This window comes from Oncorhynchus mykiss, chromosome 15 (assembly GCF_013265735.2).
Source record: "Oncorhynchus mykiss isolate Arlee chromosome 15, USDA_OmykA_1.1, whole genome shotgun sequence".
Lineage (NCBI taxonomy): Eukaryota > Metazoa > Chordata > Actinopteri > Salmoniformes > Salmonidae > Oncorhynchus > Oncorhynchus mykiss.
In genome coordinates, this window is record NC_048579.1 from 67,885,845 (window position 1) to 67,905,322 (window position 19,478).

The 19,478-nt window shown below is 46.4% G+C and overlaps 1 protein-coding gene across 8 annotated transcripts in view; it reads right to left on the reverse strand.

Annotated features, from left to right (window-relative positions):
• The window catches only part of LOC110501000 (collagen alpha-1(VII) chain-like), a 111,469-nt gene that overhangs the window by 75,262 nt on the left and 16,729 nt on the right, over window positions 1-19,478 (reverse strand). For all 8 annotated transcript variants that reach the window (XM_036945065.1, XM_036945069.1, XM_036945067.1 and 5 more), the window contains exons 6-17: window positions 18,569-18,742; window positions 16,515-16,678; window positions 12,464-12,593; window positions 12,023-12,139; window positions 7,369-7,524; window positions 6,600-6,716; window positions 4,946-5,092; window positions 4,597-4,716; window positions 2,859-3,017; window positions 2,500-2,613; window positions 2,162-2,311; window positions 856-993 (exon numbers count right to left, since the gene is read on the reverse strand). In XM_036945065.1, the coding sequence (XP_036800960.1) occupies window positions 856-993; window positions 2,162-2,311; window positions 2,500-2,613; window positions 2,859-3,017; window positions 4,597-4,716; window positions 4,946-5,092; window positions 6,600-6,716; window positions 7,369-7,524; window positions 12,023-12,139; window positions 12,464-12,593; window positions 16,515-16,678; window positions 18,569-18,742 (1,686 nt within the window). The remainder of the gene's footprint in view (window positions 1-855; window positions 994-2,161; window positions 2,312-2,499; window positions 2,614-2,858; window positions 3,018-4,596; window positions 4,717-4,945; window positions 5,093-6,599; window positions 6,717-7,368; window positions 7,525-12,022; window positions 12,140-12,463; window positions 12,594-16,514; window positions 16,679-18,568; window positions 18,743-19,478) is intronic.

A 19,478-nucleotide genomic window follows, 5' to 3' on the forward strand; every position in this document is an offset into this window, starting at 1 on the left:
CTAATACAAGAGGGAATGTGAGGGGATGCAAGGAAGCATGAAAGACGAATTGAGATAGAGCCTAAATTTTTATTTCACCTTTATTTAACCAAGTAGGCTAGTTGAGAACAAGTTCTCACTTACAACTGCGACCTGGCCAAGATAAAGCAAAGCAGTGCGACACAAACAACAACACAGAGTTACACATGGAACAAACAAACATACAGTCAATAACACAATATAAAAAGTCTATATACAGTGAGTGCAAATTAGGTGGGATAAGGGAGGTAAGGCAATAAATAGGCCATGGTGGTGAAGTAATTACAATATAGCAATTAAACACTGGAGTGATAGATATGCAGAAGATGAATGTGCAAGTAGAGATACTGGGGTGCAAAGGAGCAAAAATAAATAAATAAATAACAGTATAGGGGGTGAGGTAGTTGGATGGGCTATTTACAGATTGGCTATGTACAGGTGCAGTAATCTGTGAGCTTATCTGACAGCTGGTGCTTAAAGTTAGTAAGGGAGATATGAGTCTCCAACTTCAGTGATGTTTGCAGTTCGTTCCAGTCATTGGCAGCAGAGAACTGGAAAGTAAGGCGACCAAAGGAGGAATTGGCTTTGGTGAGATATACCTGCTGGAGCGCGTGCTACAGGTGGGTGCTGCTAAGGTGACCAGTGAGCTGAGATAAGGCGGGGCTTTACCTTGCAAAGACTTATAGATGACCTGGAGCCAGTGGGTTTGGCGACGAATATGAGGGCCAGCCAATGAGAGCATACAGGTCGCAATGGTGGGTAGTATATGGAGTTTTGGTGGTGTGTGTTTGTGTGTCAATGTCTGTGTGTCCATACATGCATGTGTGTGTTCCTCACCATGGAAAGGGCTCCAGGAGATCTTGTAGCCAGTGACCCCAGGTGTTCTCTTCCAGGTCAGTATGAAGGAGTTGATTCCGACATCCACCACCTTCACCTCCTTGACCGCCTGGATCAGCTCTGACTCTGTCACCGACGCTGACGGAACCACATCAACAATAGATGTTTGGTTCATTTAAGATAAACAATACGTGTGGTGAGCTTTCTGCCACAAAATGGCTGCCGCTACATGGATGCTACACATCAGTGGTGAATGAGGCGAGTTTCTGCCTTTCAATGTTGACCGCTTTGAGCATACCTTGAATACATATACAATCAATTATCTTTATAAATGTTGTGACAATGTTCCTCATTCAACAACACAACAGTCTGGATGGACTTCTTCAATGTAAAGGAAGTACTTTCTGTTCAGAGTTTCTAACAGTAGAAACAAACTCAGATAGAATTATTATATGATAACAACCATGGCAGTGACACACACACACACACACACACACACACACACACACACACACACACACACACACACACACACACAGAGGTTAAAACACAAGCCTCAAGTGTCAACAAAGGGAACCTAGGTTAAAATAGGAATCTCAAGTATATGACGCGTCAATCAAACAAGGGCACCACCAGTCTACAAGGGTACAAGGGGCGTAACGTTCCACATCTCCCTACTTGATTACAATATCAGGACTTCATCCACAGGGCTGTGGGTTTATGTAAATGGCCAGTGACTCAGAGTTACACTCCATATTTTCCATTTAATGTATTTCCAAAAGTTCAATCAGTAAGGCTGGTCTGAATGGATCATCACTTTTCAATGACGTCTTTACTCGATTGAAATAACAGTGGTCTGTCTCGTTCAAATCACACATCTTAGAATGACAATAGTGGTGGAAATACAGCGGTGGATTGTGAGGGCTTCCCATGCACAAGTGTGATTACATTACCCACAGCAACGTCAACCACTGTTTACATGTGTTTCCTTGCACAAGTGTGATTACATTACCCACAGCAACGTCAACCACTGTTTCCATGTGTTTCCTTGCATATGCGTTTGGATTCCCAGTATCTTAAAAGAGTTGTTTGTATACAGCACCTACCAAGCACACTGCTGTGACTGCAGACTCCACTGACGTCATAGGGGCAAATCCTAGCAACCCCTTGAGTCGAAAATTCACTCAGTCTCCCAATGACATTAATGTATGAATAAGTGAAAATGTCCAATACCCACCATCACCACTGTGGGAGAAAAAAAATCATGCACAAGTTTGGATTTACCCCATACTCTCTCTCCAGGTACCTGTGAGCTGTGAGAGGGAGATTTCTGGCCCCTCTGTGTTGCCGTAGACAGCGTGGATGCTAACTATGTAGACTGTCTCTGGGTTGAGGCCCTCAATGCGGTGGAACAGAACGCTGCGGTCCAAATACTGGGACTGGGGAGTGTTGCCATCTGTGTAACACAGCCAATTAAAAGACTCAGGCACACACACACACGTGTACACACACACACACACACACACACACACACACACACACACACACACACACACACACACACACACACACACACTACATTCATCTTTGAAATTGTTATATTGGTTATATTTAGGATTTGGATCAAGAAGCCCACTACGGTACCGATGTTCCAGGTGAGTTTGTACTCGGTGGACCCCACGACGGGACTCCACTCCACGTCGATGGAGGAACTGGTGTAGGAAGTCACGTGGAAGTTAGACACATATCCCAAAGGGGCTAGTGGAGAGAGAAGAGGGGATACAAGGCAACATGACAAAGACGCAGGGAGTCAGGAAGCAGGTGCAGTCGGTGAGTTTAATCAGAACGAACATAGAGAGAATACAAAAACAGGAGCGTCTGAACATGAAAACACAAAACAATACTGCATGATGGGTGATACGACCGAGTGCCAGATAAAGGGGAAGTCGTCAGGGTAGTGATGAAAATACACTTCACTAGGAAAGAGGACACGTTGGACTCACAGGTGCGGAAGGTAGCTGAGACGCCGGGACCCACCAGCGATCCAAACAGGACGTAAAGAGACAGGACATACTCTGTGTCATGGACCACGTTCTTCAGAAGGTGCTCTGTGGTGGAGCCGTTCAGAGCCAGCTGCCTAGGACGGTCCCGACCCACAAACTCTGGAAGAATAACACACACATAACAATGGAGTAGGGGGAGGATTAGGGCCTCTGATCTAAGGTCAGTTTAGTGTTTTGCCCAGAATGACAATCACCTGCTATTGGAGGCCAACTCCTTTGGACCAATGGAGTGTTCACTTGAGTTTATTTTACCTTTATTTAACTAGGCAAGTCAGTTAAGAACAAATTCTTATTTTCAATGACGGCCTAGGAACAGTGGGTTAACTGCCTGTTCAGGGGCATAACGACAGATTTGTACCTTGCCAGCTAGGGGATTTGAACTTGCAAGTAACCTTGCAAGTAACCTTCCGGTTACTAGTCCAAGGCTCTAACCACTAGGCTACCCTGTCGCAGTTGTGTCTGATGATTGGCAAAATTTCTCACTATGTAGCTTAAATTAAATTAGTTAATTAGCAATTAGGTCTCTCTTCGTACTCAACTTAATGAATCCCTTAATGAATACTCAACTTAACGACGTTCCATTCAATTTGTCCCTTTCATATTGCTTTACAGCTCATTACAGGCAAATCAAATCATCGAAAGCAAGTAATTCTACAGACATTGGGATTGTTTGATGATACCTTTCGTTTCCAAGCGTAGCTCTGTTGATATTAAAAGCATCCCAAGTTTAAAAAAAAAGTCAACCAGTCGTGAGGGCAATGAGAAGAGGATACATAAACAAAAACCAACCTAAACCCCAAAATAACTCCCATCATCGTCTCCACATGAAAGGACAAGGCACCCTACTCTCCCTCCTCCATCTTTTCATCTGGCTTGATCAATCCCTTTTCTCACACTTTCACACACACACACCTTTATTCACACATTCCCCCCTTTCCTGTCATCCCCATATGAACATCATCAGAAGCCCGTCCCCTCATTAAAACAACCCCCGTATCCCTCCATCTCTCCTTTTATTTTCCTGTTTTCTGAGGGGGTGGCCATGATGCCAGCTTGTCACATGGAAATGACGCTGGTACTACCGAGTGACATGGTGGGGAGCCCAGTCCTGGCATTTCAAAGGATCCGTGTCGTGTCCCCACAGAGACGCTCAGAAGGGTGACATCAAATACACCCCCCACCTTCTTTTTATCCATAAGCCCGCTGCAGAATCTTCCTCCAATCATGTTCTAGTGATGCTGGTTTTGATAGACACGGTGAGACAGAGGGATGGTAGGTAGGTACACAGAGTTGGGGAGACTCTGAACATCGTCAGAGATACATCACGCATGAGAGAGAAAAGGAGAGAGAGAGAGAAAGAATTACAAGAGGAAGAGAAGCCCAAAGGGAGGACAGGAGGACAGAGTACGATAGAAAGAGAGGGAGAGAAGGGGGGGGGGGGGGGGAAGAGAGAGATAGAGGCCCTGTCAAGAAAGAACCTCTAGCCCCTAGCTCCGTACACACTTCTGGAGATCTGAGAGGATTGGACAGGGATAAGCAATATGTTAAAACATTCACCTAGCCTATCAAATCAAATCCCCTCAGATCTCCACAATTGTCTAGGGGGTAGGGGGGGTTGTTTTTGGGCAGGGCTTTGGTTTCTATTGTGCGAGTGCATTGTGTAGAGGTGAGAGGTCACCTGGAGTGGGCCCCCAGGCTAGTCTGTAGCCGGTGGCCCCAGGGACAGAGTTCCAGGAGACCATGGCACTGTTGGTGCTCACTGCCGATGCCTTCAGAGTCTGGACTGCACTGCTCTCCACTGGCACAGGGAGACGGGAGAGAGAGGGGAGAGAATTGAACTATCATTATGGATAGAATGTTAGTCATTGTACAGCTGCATGATGAAGGGAGATGGCCTCGGCCGGCACACTGCTCTGGCACAGGGCTCTGGTAGAAAGAACTGTATTATGGGTGTCATTCAGGACGCAACCATAATGTTCAAAAGTTGACTCATCCTGTACATAGCCCCAGTTTCCATGGTAACTCACGTGTCTTGGCTGGGGTAGAGATGACAGGGCCCTCGATGTCCACAAAGATGGGGTTGATGGTGATGGCGTACTCAGTGCCTGGGTGGAGGCCCTGGATCATGTAGAAGTTAAAGGTCTCCCCCAGGTTCACGTTCTCTCTATGGCCCTCTGGAGGTAAAGGAGGGGAGGGGGGTTGGTTATCTGTGATCGTGCCTTCGTAAAGTATTCAGACCACTAGAATTTTTCTAAATGTTGTTACGTTACAGCCTTATTCTAAAATGTATTAAATGGCAAAAATTCCTCAGCAATCTACACACAATACCCCATAACGACAGTGAAAAAAATGTGGTTGAAATTTATTAAAAGTATAAAACAGAAATACCTTATTTACATACGTATTCAGACCCTTTGCAATGAGACTCGAAGTTGAGCTCAGGTGCATCCTGTTTCCATTGATCGTCCTTGAGATGTTTCTACAACTTAATTGGAGTCCACCCGGGGTAAATTCAATTGATTGGACATGATTTGGAAAGGCACACAACTGTCTATAAAAGGTCCCTCAGTTGACAGTGCATATCAGAGCAAACACAAAGCCATGAGGTCGAATGAATTGTCTGTAGAGCTCCGAGACAGGATTGTGTCGAGGCACAGATCTGGGGAAGGGTAACAACATTTTTCTGCTGCATTGAAGGTCCCCAAGACCACAGTGCCCGCCATCATTCTTAAATGGAAGAAGTTTGGAACCACCAAGACTCTTCCTAGAACTGGCCGCCATGCCAAACTGAGAAATCGGGAGAGAAGGGCCTTGGCCAGGGAGGTGACCAAGAAGAACCCGATGGTCAACTCTGACAGAGCTCTAGAGATGACATAACCTTCCAGAAGGACAATCATATCTGCAGCACTCCACCAAATCAGGCCTTTATGGTAGAGTGGCCAGATGGTAGCCACTCCTCGGTAAAAGGCACATGAAACCCCGCTTGTAGTTTGCCAAAAGGCACCTAAAGACTCTCAGACCGTGAGAAACAATATTCTCTGGTCTGATGAAACCAAGATTGAACTCTTTGGCCTGAATGCCAAGCGTCACGTCTGGAGGAAACCTGACACCATCCCTACGGTAAAGCATGGTGGTGGCAGCATCATGCTGTGGGGATGAACAGAGAAAAGTACAGAGAGATCCTTGATGAAAACCTGCTCCAGAGCGCTCAGAATCTCAGACTGGTGCAAAGGATCACCTTCCAACAGGACAACAACCCTAAGCACACAGCCAAGACAATGTAGGAATGGCTTCGGGACAAGTCTCTGAATGTCCTTGAGTGGGAGGAAGTCCCCAAATACAGGTGTGCCAAGCTTGTAGCGTCATACCCAAGAAGACTCGAGGCTGTAATTGCTGCCAAAGGTGCTTCAACAAAGTACTGAGTAAAGGGTCTGAATACTTATGTAAATGTGAACCTGTTTTTGCTCTGTCATTATGGGGTATTGTGTGTAGATTGATGAGAATAAGGCTGTCATGTAACAAAATGTGGAAAAAGTCAAGGGGTCTGAATACTTTCCGAAGGCACTACATACTCTGTATGCAGGCTGTATGTTGTATGGTGATTTCACAGACACTGTGTCTGAGTGGTCAATGTGTCTTCTGGGTGATCTTGGTAACACACTGCTAATAGGGTCCCAGTACCTGAGGAGGACCAGGTGATGCGATACCCCGTGGCCCCCTTCACTGAGCCCCAGCGGGCCTGGACGGTGTCTGTGGTGGCGTTTTGGACCAGGAGCTGCTGCACTGGCACCAGTTTCACTGCAGAATAGATATAGACACACACACACACACACACACACACACACACACACACACACACACACAGTCTCAGTTAGGGGAGGAACACTAATGAATACCTTTTCTTTAATATTTACATACATTTTACCAATGTAATTTGATGGAGAACAGACAAACTGCATCACCCACAGATGGTGAAATACATGACCACAGCCTGGAAATCTGATCAACATGTTGGGAGAAGCTACACTGCCACTTAGTGGACAATCATAGAAAAACAACTTATTACAGTCAGAAAGGTGTGAAATCGGGCGTTAAGCTTCCATTGAAATATATATTTCATAACCAATTGACTTCGATTGTATTGTCAAGATCACTTTCAAAGGCAATGGAAGCATCCTGATTCTCCACCATTTTCTAGAAGTGTTCCACAACTTGTAAACTCCCACTCATTGATTTCAAAGCATAGGATTGGTTTTAGGCAGGTAGACTAGCAGTGTCGGGCCAGTAACCTAAAGGTCACTGGTTTCGCATCCCAGAAATCTGTTTGTGTCCTTGAGCAAGGCACTTAACCCTAATAGCTCCTGTAAGTCTCTCTGGATAAGAGCGTCTGCTAAATGACTCAAATTTAAAATTCTAGTTGTTGGTCGACACATTCAGCAGGGTCACTTACGTGTTTTGCCAACGATCGAGACAGGTTGGCTGGGGCCCTGGGGGTAGATAGCAAAGATACTGACGGTGTACTTCTTATCCTCCTCCAAGCTGTCAATCACATGGGAGGAGGTGTCGCCGCGCAGCACCTGCTCATAGGTCAGTCCTGGCCGGTCGGCTGCATGGGGTCAGGACACAATTAATCTTTCATGGACAGACTACTTAAACATAAAACAAATTATGCTGGATTTTATTTCTGGGTTTACAGAGTTTAAGACAAAATAGGTATCCCTGTTACATTCTGTACCAGGAGTGATGAACTTCTCTACCAGGAGAGATAACTACCTTCAATAAAGACAAATATAAATTCTGTACCGGGTACTACATTTGTTATAACACCACAAGAGAATGGGAGCCATGATGTCAAGTAAAGGGATTATGACAAAATATGTCTCCCTGTCTAATTCTGTAGCTGTCGCAGTGTCAAAGTTGTTTTGACACCGCAAGAGACGGGGTCATCAGAGGCCTGATATCTAGTGGAGGAAAAGTGAAGAGGTAATCAGAGGCATGATATCTAGTAGAGGAAAAGTGAAGGGGTCATCAGAGGTATGATATCTAGTGGAGGAACAGTGAAGAGGTAATCAGAGGCATGATATCTAGTAGAGGAAAAGTGAAGGGGTCATCAGAGGCATGATATCTAGTAGAGGAAAAGTGAAGGGGTAATCAGAGGCATGATATCTAGTAGAGGAAAAGTGAAGGGGTAATCAGAGGCATGATATCTAGTAGAGGAAAAGTGAAGGGGTAATCAGAGGTATGATATCTAGTGGAGGAAAAGTGAAGGGGTAATCAGAGGCATGATATCTAGTAGAGGAAAAGTGAAGGGGTCATCAGAGGTATGATATCTAGTGGAGGAACAGTGAAGAGGTAATCAGAGGCATGATATCTAGTAGAGGAAAAGTGAAGGGGTCATCAGAGGTATGATATCTAGTGGAGGAACAGTGAAGAGGTAATCAGAGGCATGATATCTAGTAGAGGAAAAGTGAAGGGGTCATCAGAGGCATGATATCTAGTAGAGGAAAAGTGAAGGGGTAATCAGAGGCATGATATCTAGTAGAGGAAAAGTGAAGGGGTAATCAGAGGCATGATATCTAGTAGAGGAAAAGTGAAGGGGTCATCAGAGGTATGATATCTAGTGGAGGAACAGTGAAGAGGTAATCAGAGGCATGATATCTAGTAGAGGAAAAGTGAAGGGGTAATCAGAGGCATGATATCTAGTAGAGGAAAAGTGAAGGGGTAATCAGAGGCATGATATCTAGTAGAGGAAAAGTGAAGGGGTAATCAGAGGCATGATATCTAGTAGAGGAAAAGTGAAGGGGTAATCAGAGGCATGATATCTAGTAGAGGAAAAGTGAAGGGGTAATCAGAGGCCTGATATCTAGTGGAGGAAAAGTGAAGGGGTAATCAGAGGCATGATATCTAGTAGAGGAAAAGTGAAGGGGTAATCAGAGGCCTGATATCTAGTGGAGGAAAAGTGAAGGGGTAATCAGAGGCATGATATCTAGTAGAGGAAAAGTGAAGGGGTCATCAGAGGCATGATATCTAGTAGAGGAAAAGTGAAGAGGTAATCAGAGGCCTGATATCTAGTAGAGGAAAAGTGAAGGGGTAATCAGAGGCATGATATCTAGTAGAGGAAAAGTGAAGGGGTAATCAGAGGCATGATATCTAGTAGAGGAAAAGTGAAGGGGTAATCAGAGGCATGATATCTAGTAGAGGAAAAGTGAAGGGGTAATCAGAGGCCTGATATCTAGTGGAGGAAAAGTGAAGGGGTAATCAGAGGCATGATATCTAGTAGAGGAAAAGTGAAGGGGTAATCAGAGGCATGATATCTAGTGGAGGTGGAGGAAAAGTGAAGGGGTAATCAGAGGCATGATATCTAGTAGAGGAAAAGTGAAGGGGTAATCAGAGGCATGATATCTAGTAGAGGAAAAGTGAAGGGGTAATCAGAGGCATGATATCTAGTAGAGGAAAAGTGAAGAGGTAATCAGAGGCATGATATCTAGTAGAGGAAAAGTGAAGAGGTCATCAGAGGCATGATATCTAGTAGAGGAAAAGTGAAGAGGTAATCAGAGGCCTGATATCTAGTAGAGGAAAAGTGAAGGGGTCATCAGAGGTATGATATCTAGTAGAGGAAAAGTGAAGAGGTAATCAGAGGCCTGATATCTAGTAGAGGAAAGGTGAAGGGGTAATCAGAGGCCTGATATCTAGTAGAGGAAAAGTGAAGGGGTAATCAGAGGCAAGATATCTAGTGGAGGAAAAGTGAAGAGGTAATCAGAGGCATGATATCTAGTAGAGGAAAAGTGAAGGGGTCATCAGAGGTATGATATCTAGTGGAGGAACAGTGAAGAGGTAATCAGAGGCATGATATCTAGTAGAGGAAAAGTGAAGAGGTAATCAGAGGCATGATATCTAGTAGAGGAAAAGTGAAGGGGTAATCAGAGGCATGATATCTAGTGGAGGAAAAGTGAAGGGGTCATCAGAGGTATGATATCTAGTGGAGGAAAAGTGAAGGGGTAATCAGAGGCATGATATCTAGTGGAGGAAAAGTGAAGGGGTAATCAGAGGCATGATATCTAGTGGAGGAACAGTGAAGAGGTAATCAGAGGCATGATATCTAGTAGAGGAAAAGTGAAGAGGTAATCAGAGGCATGATATCTAGTGGAGGAAAAGTGAAGGGGTAATCAGAGGCATGATATCTAGTAGAGGAAAAGTGAAGGGGTCACAATGAGAAACAGAGCCTTCGGAAAGTATTTGAACCCCTTCACTTTTTCCACATTTTGTTACGTTACAGATTTATTCTAAAATGTATTCAATTGTTTTTTTCCCTCATCAATCTACACACAATGTTTGCTAATTTATTAAAAATACAAAATATCACATTTACATAAGTATTGAGACCCTTTACTCAGTACTTTGTTGAAGCACCTTTGGCAGCGATTACAGCATTGACTCTTCTTGGATATGACAGTATAAGCTTGGCACACCTGTATTTGGGGAGTTTCTCCCATTCTTCTCTGCAGATCCTCTCAAGCTCAGTCAGGTTGGATGAGGAGCGTTGCTGCACAGCTATTTTCAGGTCTCTCCAGAGATGTTCAATTGGGTTCAAGTCCAGGCTCTGGACATTCAGAGACTTGTCCCGAAGCCGCTCCTGCGTTGTCTTGGCTGTGTGCTTATGGTCGTTGTCCTGTTGGAAGGTGAACCTTTCGCCCCAGTCTGAGGTCCTGAGTGCTCTGGAGCAGGTTTTCATCAAAGATCTCTCTGTACTTTGCTCCGTTCATCTTTTCCTGATACCTGACTAGTCTCCCAGTCCCCGCCTCTGAAAAATACCCCCACAGCATGATGCTGCTACCACCATGCTTCTCCGTAGTGATGGTGTCATGTTTCCACCAGACGTGACGCTTTGCATTCAGGCCAAATAGTTCAATATTGGTTTCATCAGAACAAAGAATCTTGTTTCTCCTGGTCTGAGAGTCTTTAAGTGCCTTTTGAAAAACTCCTTGAGGGCTGTAATGTGCCTTTTACTGAGGAGTGGCTTACTTCTGGCCACTCTACCATAAAGGCCTGATTGGTGGAGTGTTGCAGAGATGGTTGTCCTTCTGTAAGGTTCTCCCATCTCCACAGAAGAACTCTGGAGCTCTGTCAGAGTTGACCACTGGGTTCTTGGTCACCTCCCTGACCAGGCCCTTCTCCCCCAATTGGTCAGTTTGGCAGGGCAGACAGCTCTAAGAAGAGTCTTGGTGGTTACAAACTTCTTCCATTTAAGAATGATGGAGGCCACTGTGTTCTTGGGGACCTTCAATGCTGCAGACATTTTTTGGTACCCTTCCCTAGATCTGTGCCTCGACACAATCCTGTCTCGAAGCTCTACGGATAATGCCTTCGACCTCATGGCTTAGTATTTGCTCTGACATGCACTGTTGATTGTGGGACCTTATTTAGACAGGTGTGTGCCTTTCCAAATCATGTCCAATCATTTGAATTTACCAAAGGTGGATTCCAATCATGTTGTGGAAACATCTCAAGGACGATCAATGGAAACAGGATGCACCTGAGCTTCGAGTCTCATAGAAAAGGATCTGAAAATTATGTAGATAAGGTATTTCTGTTTTTTTTTAAATACATTTTCAAAAATGTCTAAAAACCTGTTTTCACTTTGTCATTATGGGGTATTGTATATTGCTGAGGATTTTTTAAACATTTAATGTACGTATTTTAGAACAAGGCTGTAACGTAACAAAATGTGGAAAAAGTCAAGGGGTCTGAGTGCTTTCCAAAGGCACTGTATGTATACCCTTTTCAACTTCTGTACCTGGTGTCAAAGTTGTTGTAAAACCTCAAGAGACCTGTATGATATGAAGCCTCAATTAAACTGAAAGAACTATGGTGGGACCAGACCTGGGTTCAAATACTCAAATCATTTAAAATACCTTAGCTGTGCTTGATTAAGTTTGTCTACTGCAATGGACCAATAGAACAGTCCCAAAAGTACAAACGTCTGCCACCTGGCACTCTTGACAGTCTAAAACAAACACTACAAGTACTTGAAAGATATATTACTTGAACCCAAGTCTGGATCAGACTAATGATGTGGTGTAATGTCAATACAGGAGTCAACTCACATCTGGGGATGAATATCTTGTATCCCTCGAGCTTCCCTAGAGGTGGTGTCCATGCCAACCTCAGAGAGAAGAGGCCCTCCTCCATCACACGGAAGTTTGAGACAGGAGGCACAGGGGCTAAGGCAGAGGAAGGAAAATATGTTGGAACGTTGAGTACATTTGAAATGGCATGTGTGTATGGAAAATGCCTGGTTGTAAATGAGCACAGGTATGTGACGTGTACGTTTCAGTGTGGGTGAATGTCTGCATGCAGATTAAGTATACATGTGGATCTATATTTACAATACCTGTGTATGTGTGAGTGTGTTCAGCTGGTGTTTGTTTGAGTTTATGCTTATCAATATTTACCTGTGTGCGCTACTATGTGTGAACACGCTCGTGTATTAGCGTGGGTGCATGTCTGTGTGTGGGATTGTTGATGTTAGTGCCTCTGTAACCCACGTGTCTGTGTAATGATGGTGGCAGAGTCTCCAATGAGGCCAGGGTAGATGGCGTAGACAGTCAGAGAGTACTCTGTCTTAGGAGTCAGCTCTGTCACTAGAGATGTCCTCTCATCACCTTTCAGATCAGTCTGAGACGACACACACAGGACAGGGAGAGAGAGAGGAACAGGGAGCGGCACAAGGAGAGGGACAGGGACAGGGAGAAGGATAGGGAGAGGGATAAGGAGAGGGAGTAGGAGAGAGAGAGGGACAGGGAGCAGGACAGGGAGAAGGATAGGGAGAGGGATAAGGAGAGGGAGTAGGAGAGAGAGAGGGACAGGGAGAAGGACAGGGCCAGGGAGAGGGACAGGGAGAAGGATAGGGAGAGGGAGTAGGAGAGAGAGAGGGACAGGGAGAATGATAGGGAGAGGGATAAGGAGAGGGAGTAGGAGAGAGAGAGGGACAGGGAGCAGGACAGGGAGATGGATAGGGAGAGGGAGTAGGAGAGGGAGTAGGAGAGAGAGAGGGACAAGGAGAAGGACAGGGCCAGGGAGAAGGACAGGGCCAGGGAGAGGGACAGGGAGAAGGATAGGGAGAGGGAGTAGGAGAGAGAGAGGGACAGGGAAAAGGATAGGGAGAGGGATAAGGAGAGGGAGTAGGAGAGAGAGAGGGACAGGGAGCAGGACAGGGAGAAGGATAGGGAGAGGGATAAGGAGAGGGAGTAGGAGAGAGAGAGGGACAGGGAGAAGGATAGGGAGAGGGAGTAGGAGAGGGAGTAGGAGAGAGAGAGGGACAGGGAGCAGGACAGGGAGAAGGATAGGGAGAGGGATAAGGAGAGGGAGTAGGAGAGAGAGAGGGACAGGGAGAAGGATAGGGAGAGGGATAAGGAGAGGGAATAGGAGAGAGAGAGGGACAGGGAGAAGGATAGGGAGAGGGAGTAGGAGAGGGAGTAGGAGAGAGAGAGGGACAGGGAGCAGGACAGGGAGAAGGATAGGGAGAGGGATAAGGAGAGGGAGTAGGAGAGAGAGAGGGACAGGGAGCAGGACAGCGAGAAGGATAGGGAGAGGGATAAGGAGAGGGAGTAGGAGAGAGAGAGGGACAGGGAGAAGGATATGGAGAGGGAGTAGGGGAGGGAGTAGGAGAGAGAGAGGGACAGGGAGCAGGACAGGGAGAAGGATAGGGAGAGGGATAAGGAGAGGGAGTAGGAGAGAGAGAGGGACAGGGAGAAGGACAGGGCCAGGGAGAGTGACAGGGAGAAGGAGAGGGATAGGGAGAGAGAGAGGGACAGGGAGCAGTACAAGGAGAGGGACAGAGACAGGGAGAAGGATAGGGATAGGAACAGGGACAGGGAGAAGGATAGGGAGAGGGATAAGGAGAGGGAGTAGGAGAGAGAATGGACAGGGAGCAGTACAAGGAGAGGGACAGAGACAGGGAGAAGGATAGGGAGAGGAACAGGGACAGGGAGAAGGATAGGGAGAGGGATAAGGAGAGAGAGAGGGACAGGGGGAAGGACATTGCCAGGGAGAGGGACAGAGACAGGGAGAAGGATAGAGAGAGGGACAGAGACAGGGAGAAGGATAGGGAGGGGATAGGGAGAGAGAGAGGGACAGGGGGAAGGACATTGCCAGGGAGAGGGACAGGGAGAGAAAGAGGGAGAGGGACAAGGAGATGGACAGAAATAGGGAGAAGCATAGGGAGAGGGAGAGAGAGAGACAGGGAAAGGAACAGAGAGAAGGACATGGACATGGAGTAGGACAAGGAGAGGGAGCAGGAGAGAGAGAGAGAAAGAGACAGGGAAAGGAACAGAGAGAAGGACATGGACAGGGAGTAGGACAAGGAAAGGGACAGAAATAGAGAGAAGCATAGGGAGAGGGAGAGAGAGAAACAGGGAAAGGAACAGAGAGAAGGACATGGACAGGGAGTAGGACAAGGAGAGGGAGCAGGAGAGAGAGAGAAAAAGGGACAGGTAGAGGGACAGGGAGAGGGACAAGGTAAAGGACAGGGTCAAGGACAGGGACAAGGAGTGGGTGAAGGACAGGGAGAGGGACCGGGAGAGGGAGAGGGAATGGGTCAGGAACAGGGACAGGGACAGGGAGAGAGGGAGAGGTTTCAGTGAAATTGGTAAGGGTGTTTGTGGGGATGGTTTTGTGTGGATGTGTGCTCGCGCATGTGTGTATTCAGAAATTGTACCATCACTATAATCACTCTACTCTGTAATCATTCTACACCAGTCTTTCACCACTCAGTGTATCATCACTAGAATCACTCTACTCTGTAATCATTCTACACCAGTCTTTCACCACTCAGTGTATCATCACTAGAATCACTCTACTCTGTAATCATTCTACACCCGTATTTCACCACTCAGTGTATCATCACTAGAATCACTCTACTCTGTAATCATTCTACACCAGTCTTTCACCACTCAGTGTATCATCACTAGAATCACTCTACTCTGTAATCATTCTACACCAGTCTTTCACCACTCAGTGTATCATCACTAGAATCACTCTACTCTGTAATCATTCTACACCAGTCTTTCACCACTCAGTGTATCATCACTAGAATCACTCTACTCTGTAATCATTCTACACCAGTCTTTCATCACTCAGTGTATCATCACTCTACTCTGTAATCATTCTAGTCTTTCACCACTCAGTCAGCCGTGACACATATTTGTTCTTTCCCAGCACCAGCACACCTGATTCAACTATACAAGGGCTTGATAATTAATGGACTAGTGGAATCAGGTGAAATAGATCTGATATGTGCAACAGTTGTAGGGTGGTAGGTAGCCTAGCGTTTAGAGCGTTGGGCCAGTAACCAAAAGGTTGTTGGTTTGAACACCGTAGCAGTCAAGGTGAAAAACCTGTTCAATGTTCCCTTGAGCAAGGCACTTATCCTTCATTTTCTCCAGGGGCACATACAACTATGACTGACTCTGTAAAACAACACATTTCACTGCCTCTATCCAGTGTATTTGACAATAAAACACATTTTTTGTAATGTTAGGGTTAGAAAACACTTTTCTATTCCACAGTACTCTTTCAAGTACATCTCAAACCCATTGCATCCATCCTCTCCTCTGTGACTTCACCACCCAATACACAAGTTATGTACTGCCGCATAGCTTGATTGTCCCTGCAGGAATGGTTCTGTTAGAGAATGCTAAAATATCTTTCTCCAGAGTTCTACACCAGTGTCATAGCAAGGACACGCAAACAACCCACTCTGAGAATCCAGTGCTGTGCCCTGTGGCTCTGGCAAAGCTGTAGAAAATCACTGAGAGAATAAACACAATGGGGAAAGATTCCATGCCTGCGAGACAAAGACAAAACACACACGCGCACACACACACACACACACACACACACACACACACACACACACCAAACTATCCAAAACAAAGACTAAGAATGTGAGTGTCACAATATAGTTCAGAAGAAAGCGTCAGCAAATGTTCTGTACAGATGCACAAAAACTGAACACTCACACACTCTCCAACAAATAGAGTAGTGTACAGTACATTACAGTACATTACAGTATATTGTAAAGCTCAAGGTCATTGTGATATTGCTTTCTGATTTTCCCTCACTGCATACTAGCCACACACACACACACACACACACACACACACACACACACACACACACACACACACACACACACACACACACACACACACACACACACACACACACCTCTATCTATCAGTATCCTGCTGTGGTCAGTCTCTGTGTCTGTACTCAGCACCATCTGGTCCTGGGCCCAATATCCTGTCACCTCTCACATCCCATCCCCGTACCACCTTACCCACCTTCCACCCCCCAATCAGGTTCACATATCTCAGCTCCCTCCTTACCCTCCCAACAAGATTTTGAGTCAATTCAGTTATCAATTCAGAAAGTGTTTTCAATTCAATTCCTGATTCAATTCAATTCCAGGCACTTTACCCAGGTGGTTTGACTCCTAATATCCTATTTTAGCCCATCGTCTGAGATGGCATTCAGCATTTAGCCACCATTATTACCACAACATCTCAACCTCTCAACATCCCCCCTCCCCTTCACCTGTGTCTGCAGGCTGGGCAGCAGCTGTCCCTTGGGACTGAGGGGGGTGACCAGGAGGCGGTAGCCGGTGACGTCCCCTGTGGCCTGGCTCCAGGTCAGCCTCAGACTACTGTAGGCTAGCTCACTCACCTGAAGGTCCCGGGGACCCACCACACGCTCCTCCACTGGGGAGGGAGATGGAGGGAAGGATGGAGGGAGGGAGATACAAGGATGGGTGGGGGAAAGATGGGGGAGAGGAGAGAGAGAAGGATGGGGTGAGGGAGGGGAGATAGAAAGATGGGGAGGGGAGATAGAAAGATGGGGGTGAGGGAGGGGAGATAGAAAGATGGGGAGAGGAGAGAGAAGGATGGGGTGAGGGAGGGGAGATAGAAAGATGGGGAGAGGAGAGAGAAGGATGGGGGTGAGGGAAGGGGGATAGAAAGATGGGGAGAGGAGAGAGAAGGATGAGGGTGAGGGAAGGGGGATAGAAAGATGGGGAGAGGAGAGAGAAGGATGAGGAGAGGAGAGAGAAGGATGGGGTGAGGGAGGGGAGATAGAAAGATGGGGAGAGGAGAGAGAAGGATGGGGGTGAGGGAGGGGAGATAGAAAGATGGGGAGAGGAGAGAGAAGGATGGGGAGAGGAGAGAGAAGGATGGGGTGAGGGAGGGGAGATAGAAAGATGGGATGAGGAGAGAGAAGGATGGGGTGAGGGAGAGGAGAGAGAATGATGGGGGTGAGGGAGGGGAGATAGAAGGATGGGGAGGGGAGATAGAAAGAAAAGGATGGAGGGAGAGAAAGAAGGATGGAGGGGCGAGAAAGACAGAGAGAAAATTATGGAGGGAGAGAAAGAAGGATGGAGGGGAGAGAAGGATGGGGAGGGGAGATAGAAAGACAAGGATGGAGGGAGAGAAAGAAGGATGAGGGGAGAGAAACACAGAGAGAAAAGGATGGAGGGAGAGAAAGAAGGATGGAGGGGAGAGAATGAAGGATGGAGGGAGAGAAAGAAGGATGGAGGGAGAGAAAGAAGGATGGAGGGAGAGAAAGAAGGATGGAGGGAGAGAAAGAAGGATGGAGGGAGAGAAAGAAGGATGAAGGGGAGAGAAAGAAGGATGGAGGGAAAGAAAGAAAGAAGGATGGAGGGAGAGAAAGAAGGATGGAGGGGAGAGAAAGAAGGATGGAGGGGAGAGAAAGAAGGATGGAGGGGAGAGAAAGAAGGATGGAGGGGAGAGAAAGAAGGATGGAGGGAGAGAAAGAAAGAAGGATGGAGGGAGAGAAAGAAGGATGGAGGGGAGAGAAAGAAGGATGGAGGGGAGAGAAAGAAGGATGGAGGGGAGAGAAAGAAGGATGGAGGGGAGAGAAAGAAGGATGGAGGGAGAGAGAAAGATAGGGAGAAAAGGATGGAGGGAGAGAAAGAAGGATGGAGGGGAGAGAAAGAAGGATGGAGGGAGAGAAAGACGGGGAGAAAAGGATGGAGGGAGAGAGAAAGACAGGGAGAAAAGGATGGAGGGAGAGAAAGAGAGGGAGAAAAGGATGGAGGGAGAGAGAAAGACAGAGAGAAAAGGATGGAGGGAGAGAGAAAGACAGAGAGAAAAGGATGGAGGGAGAGAGAAAGACAGGGAGAAAAGGATGGAGGGAGAGAAAGAGAGGGAGAAAAGGGTGGAGGGAGAGAAAGAGAGGGAGAGAAGGATGGAGGGAGAGAAAGACAGGGAGAAAAGGATGGAGGGAGATAGAAAGACAGGGAGAAAAGGATGGAGGGAGAGAAACAGAGATTGAAACATGAAGGGGTTAAAACATAAAGAACATACAAAGTACGTACCAGACACCACTAAACAAAAGAACCTGTTTAAATATATACACATATACAATAACCATGGGCAGTACAGCTGACATCTAGCCACACTACACAAAGATACCTGCATAGCAGAACATCTCTGGGCATTCTCAGGAGTAGGTACTTTCGAAGTTGCCCTCAACCACTGATAAAGGATCAGATTCTTTTCACCCCTCTAATGGTTAGGGTTACGATTGGAGGTGAGCAATCTGATCCTGGATCAGTGGTTGGAACTAATTCTCACCAGCCGGGGTGTGTTTGACGGGGCGTGGGGGTTCAGAGGCGGTGAAACAGATTCTTCGGGACAGTTTGGGCAGGAGAGCATCCAAGAGAGAGAAGTCAGCGGCTAACAACAGGTGTTCCTCGTGGGGCTCAGTCACAATCCTGCGCAGCTCTGATTCGTCGGCTCCTCTCACCCCTAGGAGAAGCATTTACATGTTTTATTTATTTAACCTTTATTTAACTAGGCAAATAAGTTAAGAACAAGAGAGAAAAGTGGGAGAGAAAGACAGAGAGAGAAGGATGGAGGGAGAGAGAAAGAAGGATGGACTGCCTTGTTCAGGGGCAGAACAACATATTTTTACCTTGTGAGCTCGGGGATTCGATCCAGCAACCTTTCGGTTACTGGTCCAATGCTCTAACCACTAGGCTACCTACCTATAAAAGCTAGAATGGACATAGTTGTAAAAATGATTTTTTCAGTACACCCAATATGGCACCAAAATAGCATTCAGCAATGCAAAGAAATCTGTTTTCAGAACTACTAGAGAGAGTTCATCCATTCTGTCCTAGTTGCTCCTATCTAGTACATCTATCTATTCATTTTGTTCATTAGTTAGCATTGATCTATCATCGTGTCCATTTGTCATGACAAAGTACTGTACAGGGAATTAAGTGAATCTTGTTCCATTCCAAATGCGATTAGAGAGACACAATGTTCTGTTAACTGCTCATACTGTTAGAGTGTCAAGGGGTTTAGAGTGATGGAGCTCACGCAATGTGTTGAGATGAGAGATATATCCTGAGACACACACACACACACGTCCACACACGCTCACATGTCCACACACGCACACACAATTACCCTAACCCCACACACAGATAACAACCCCCCCCCCCCCCCCCCCCCCCCCCCCCCCCCCATCCACAGACAG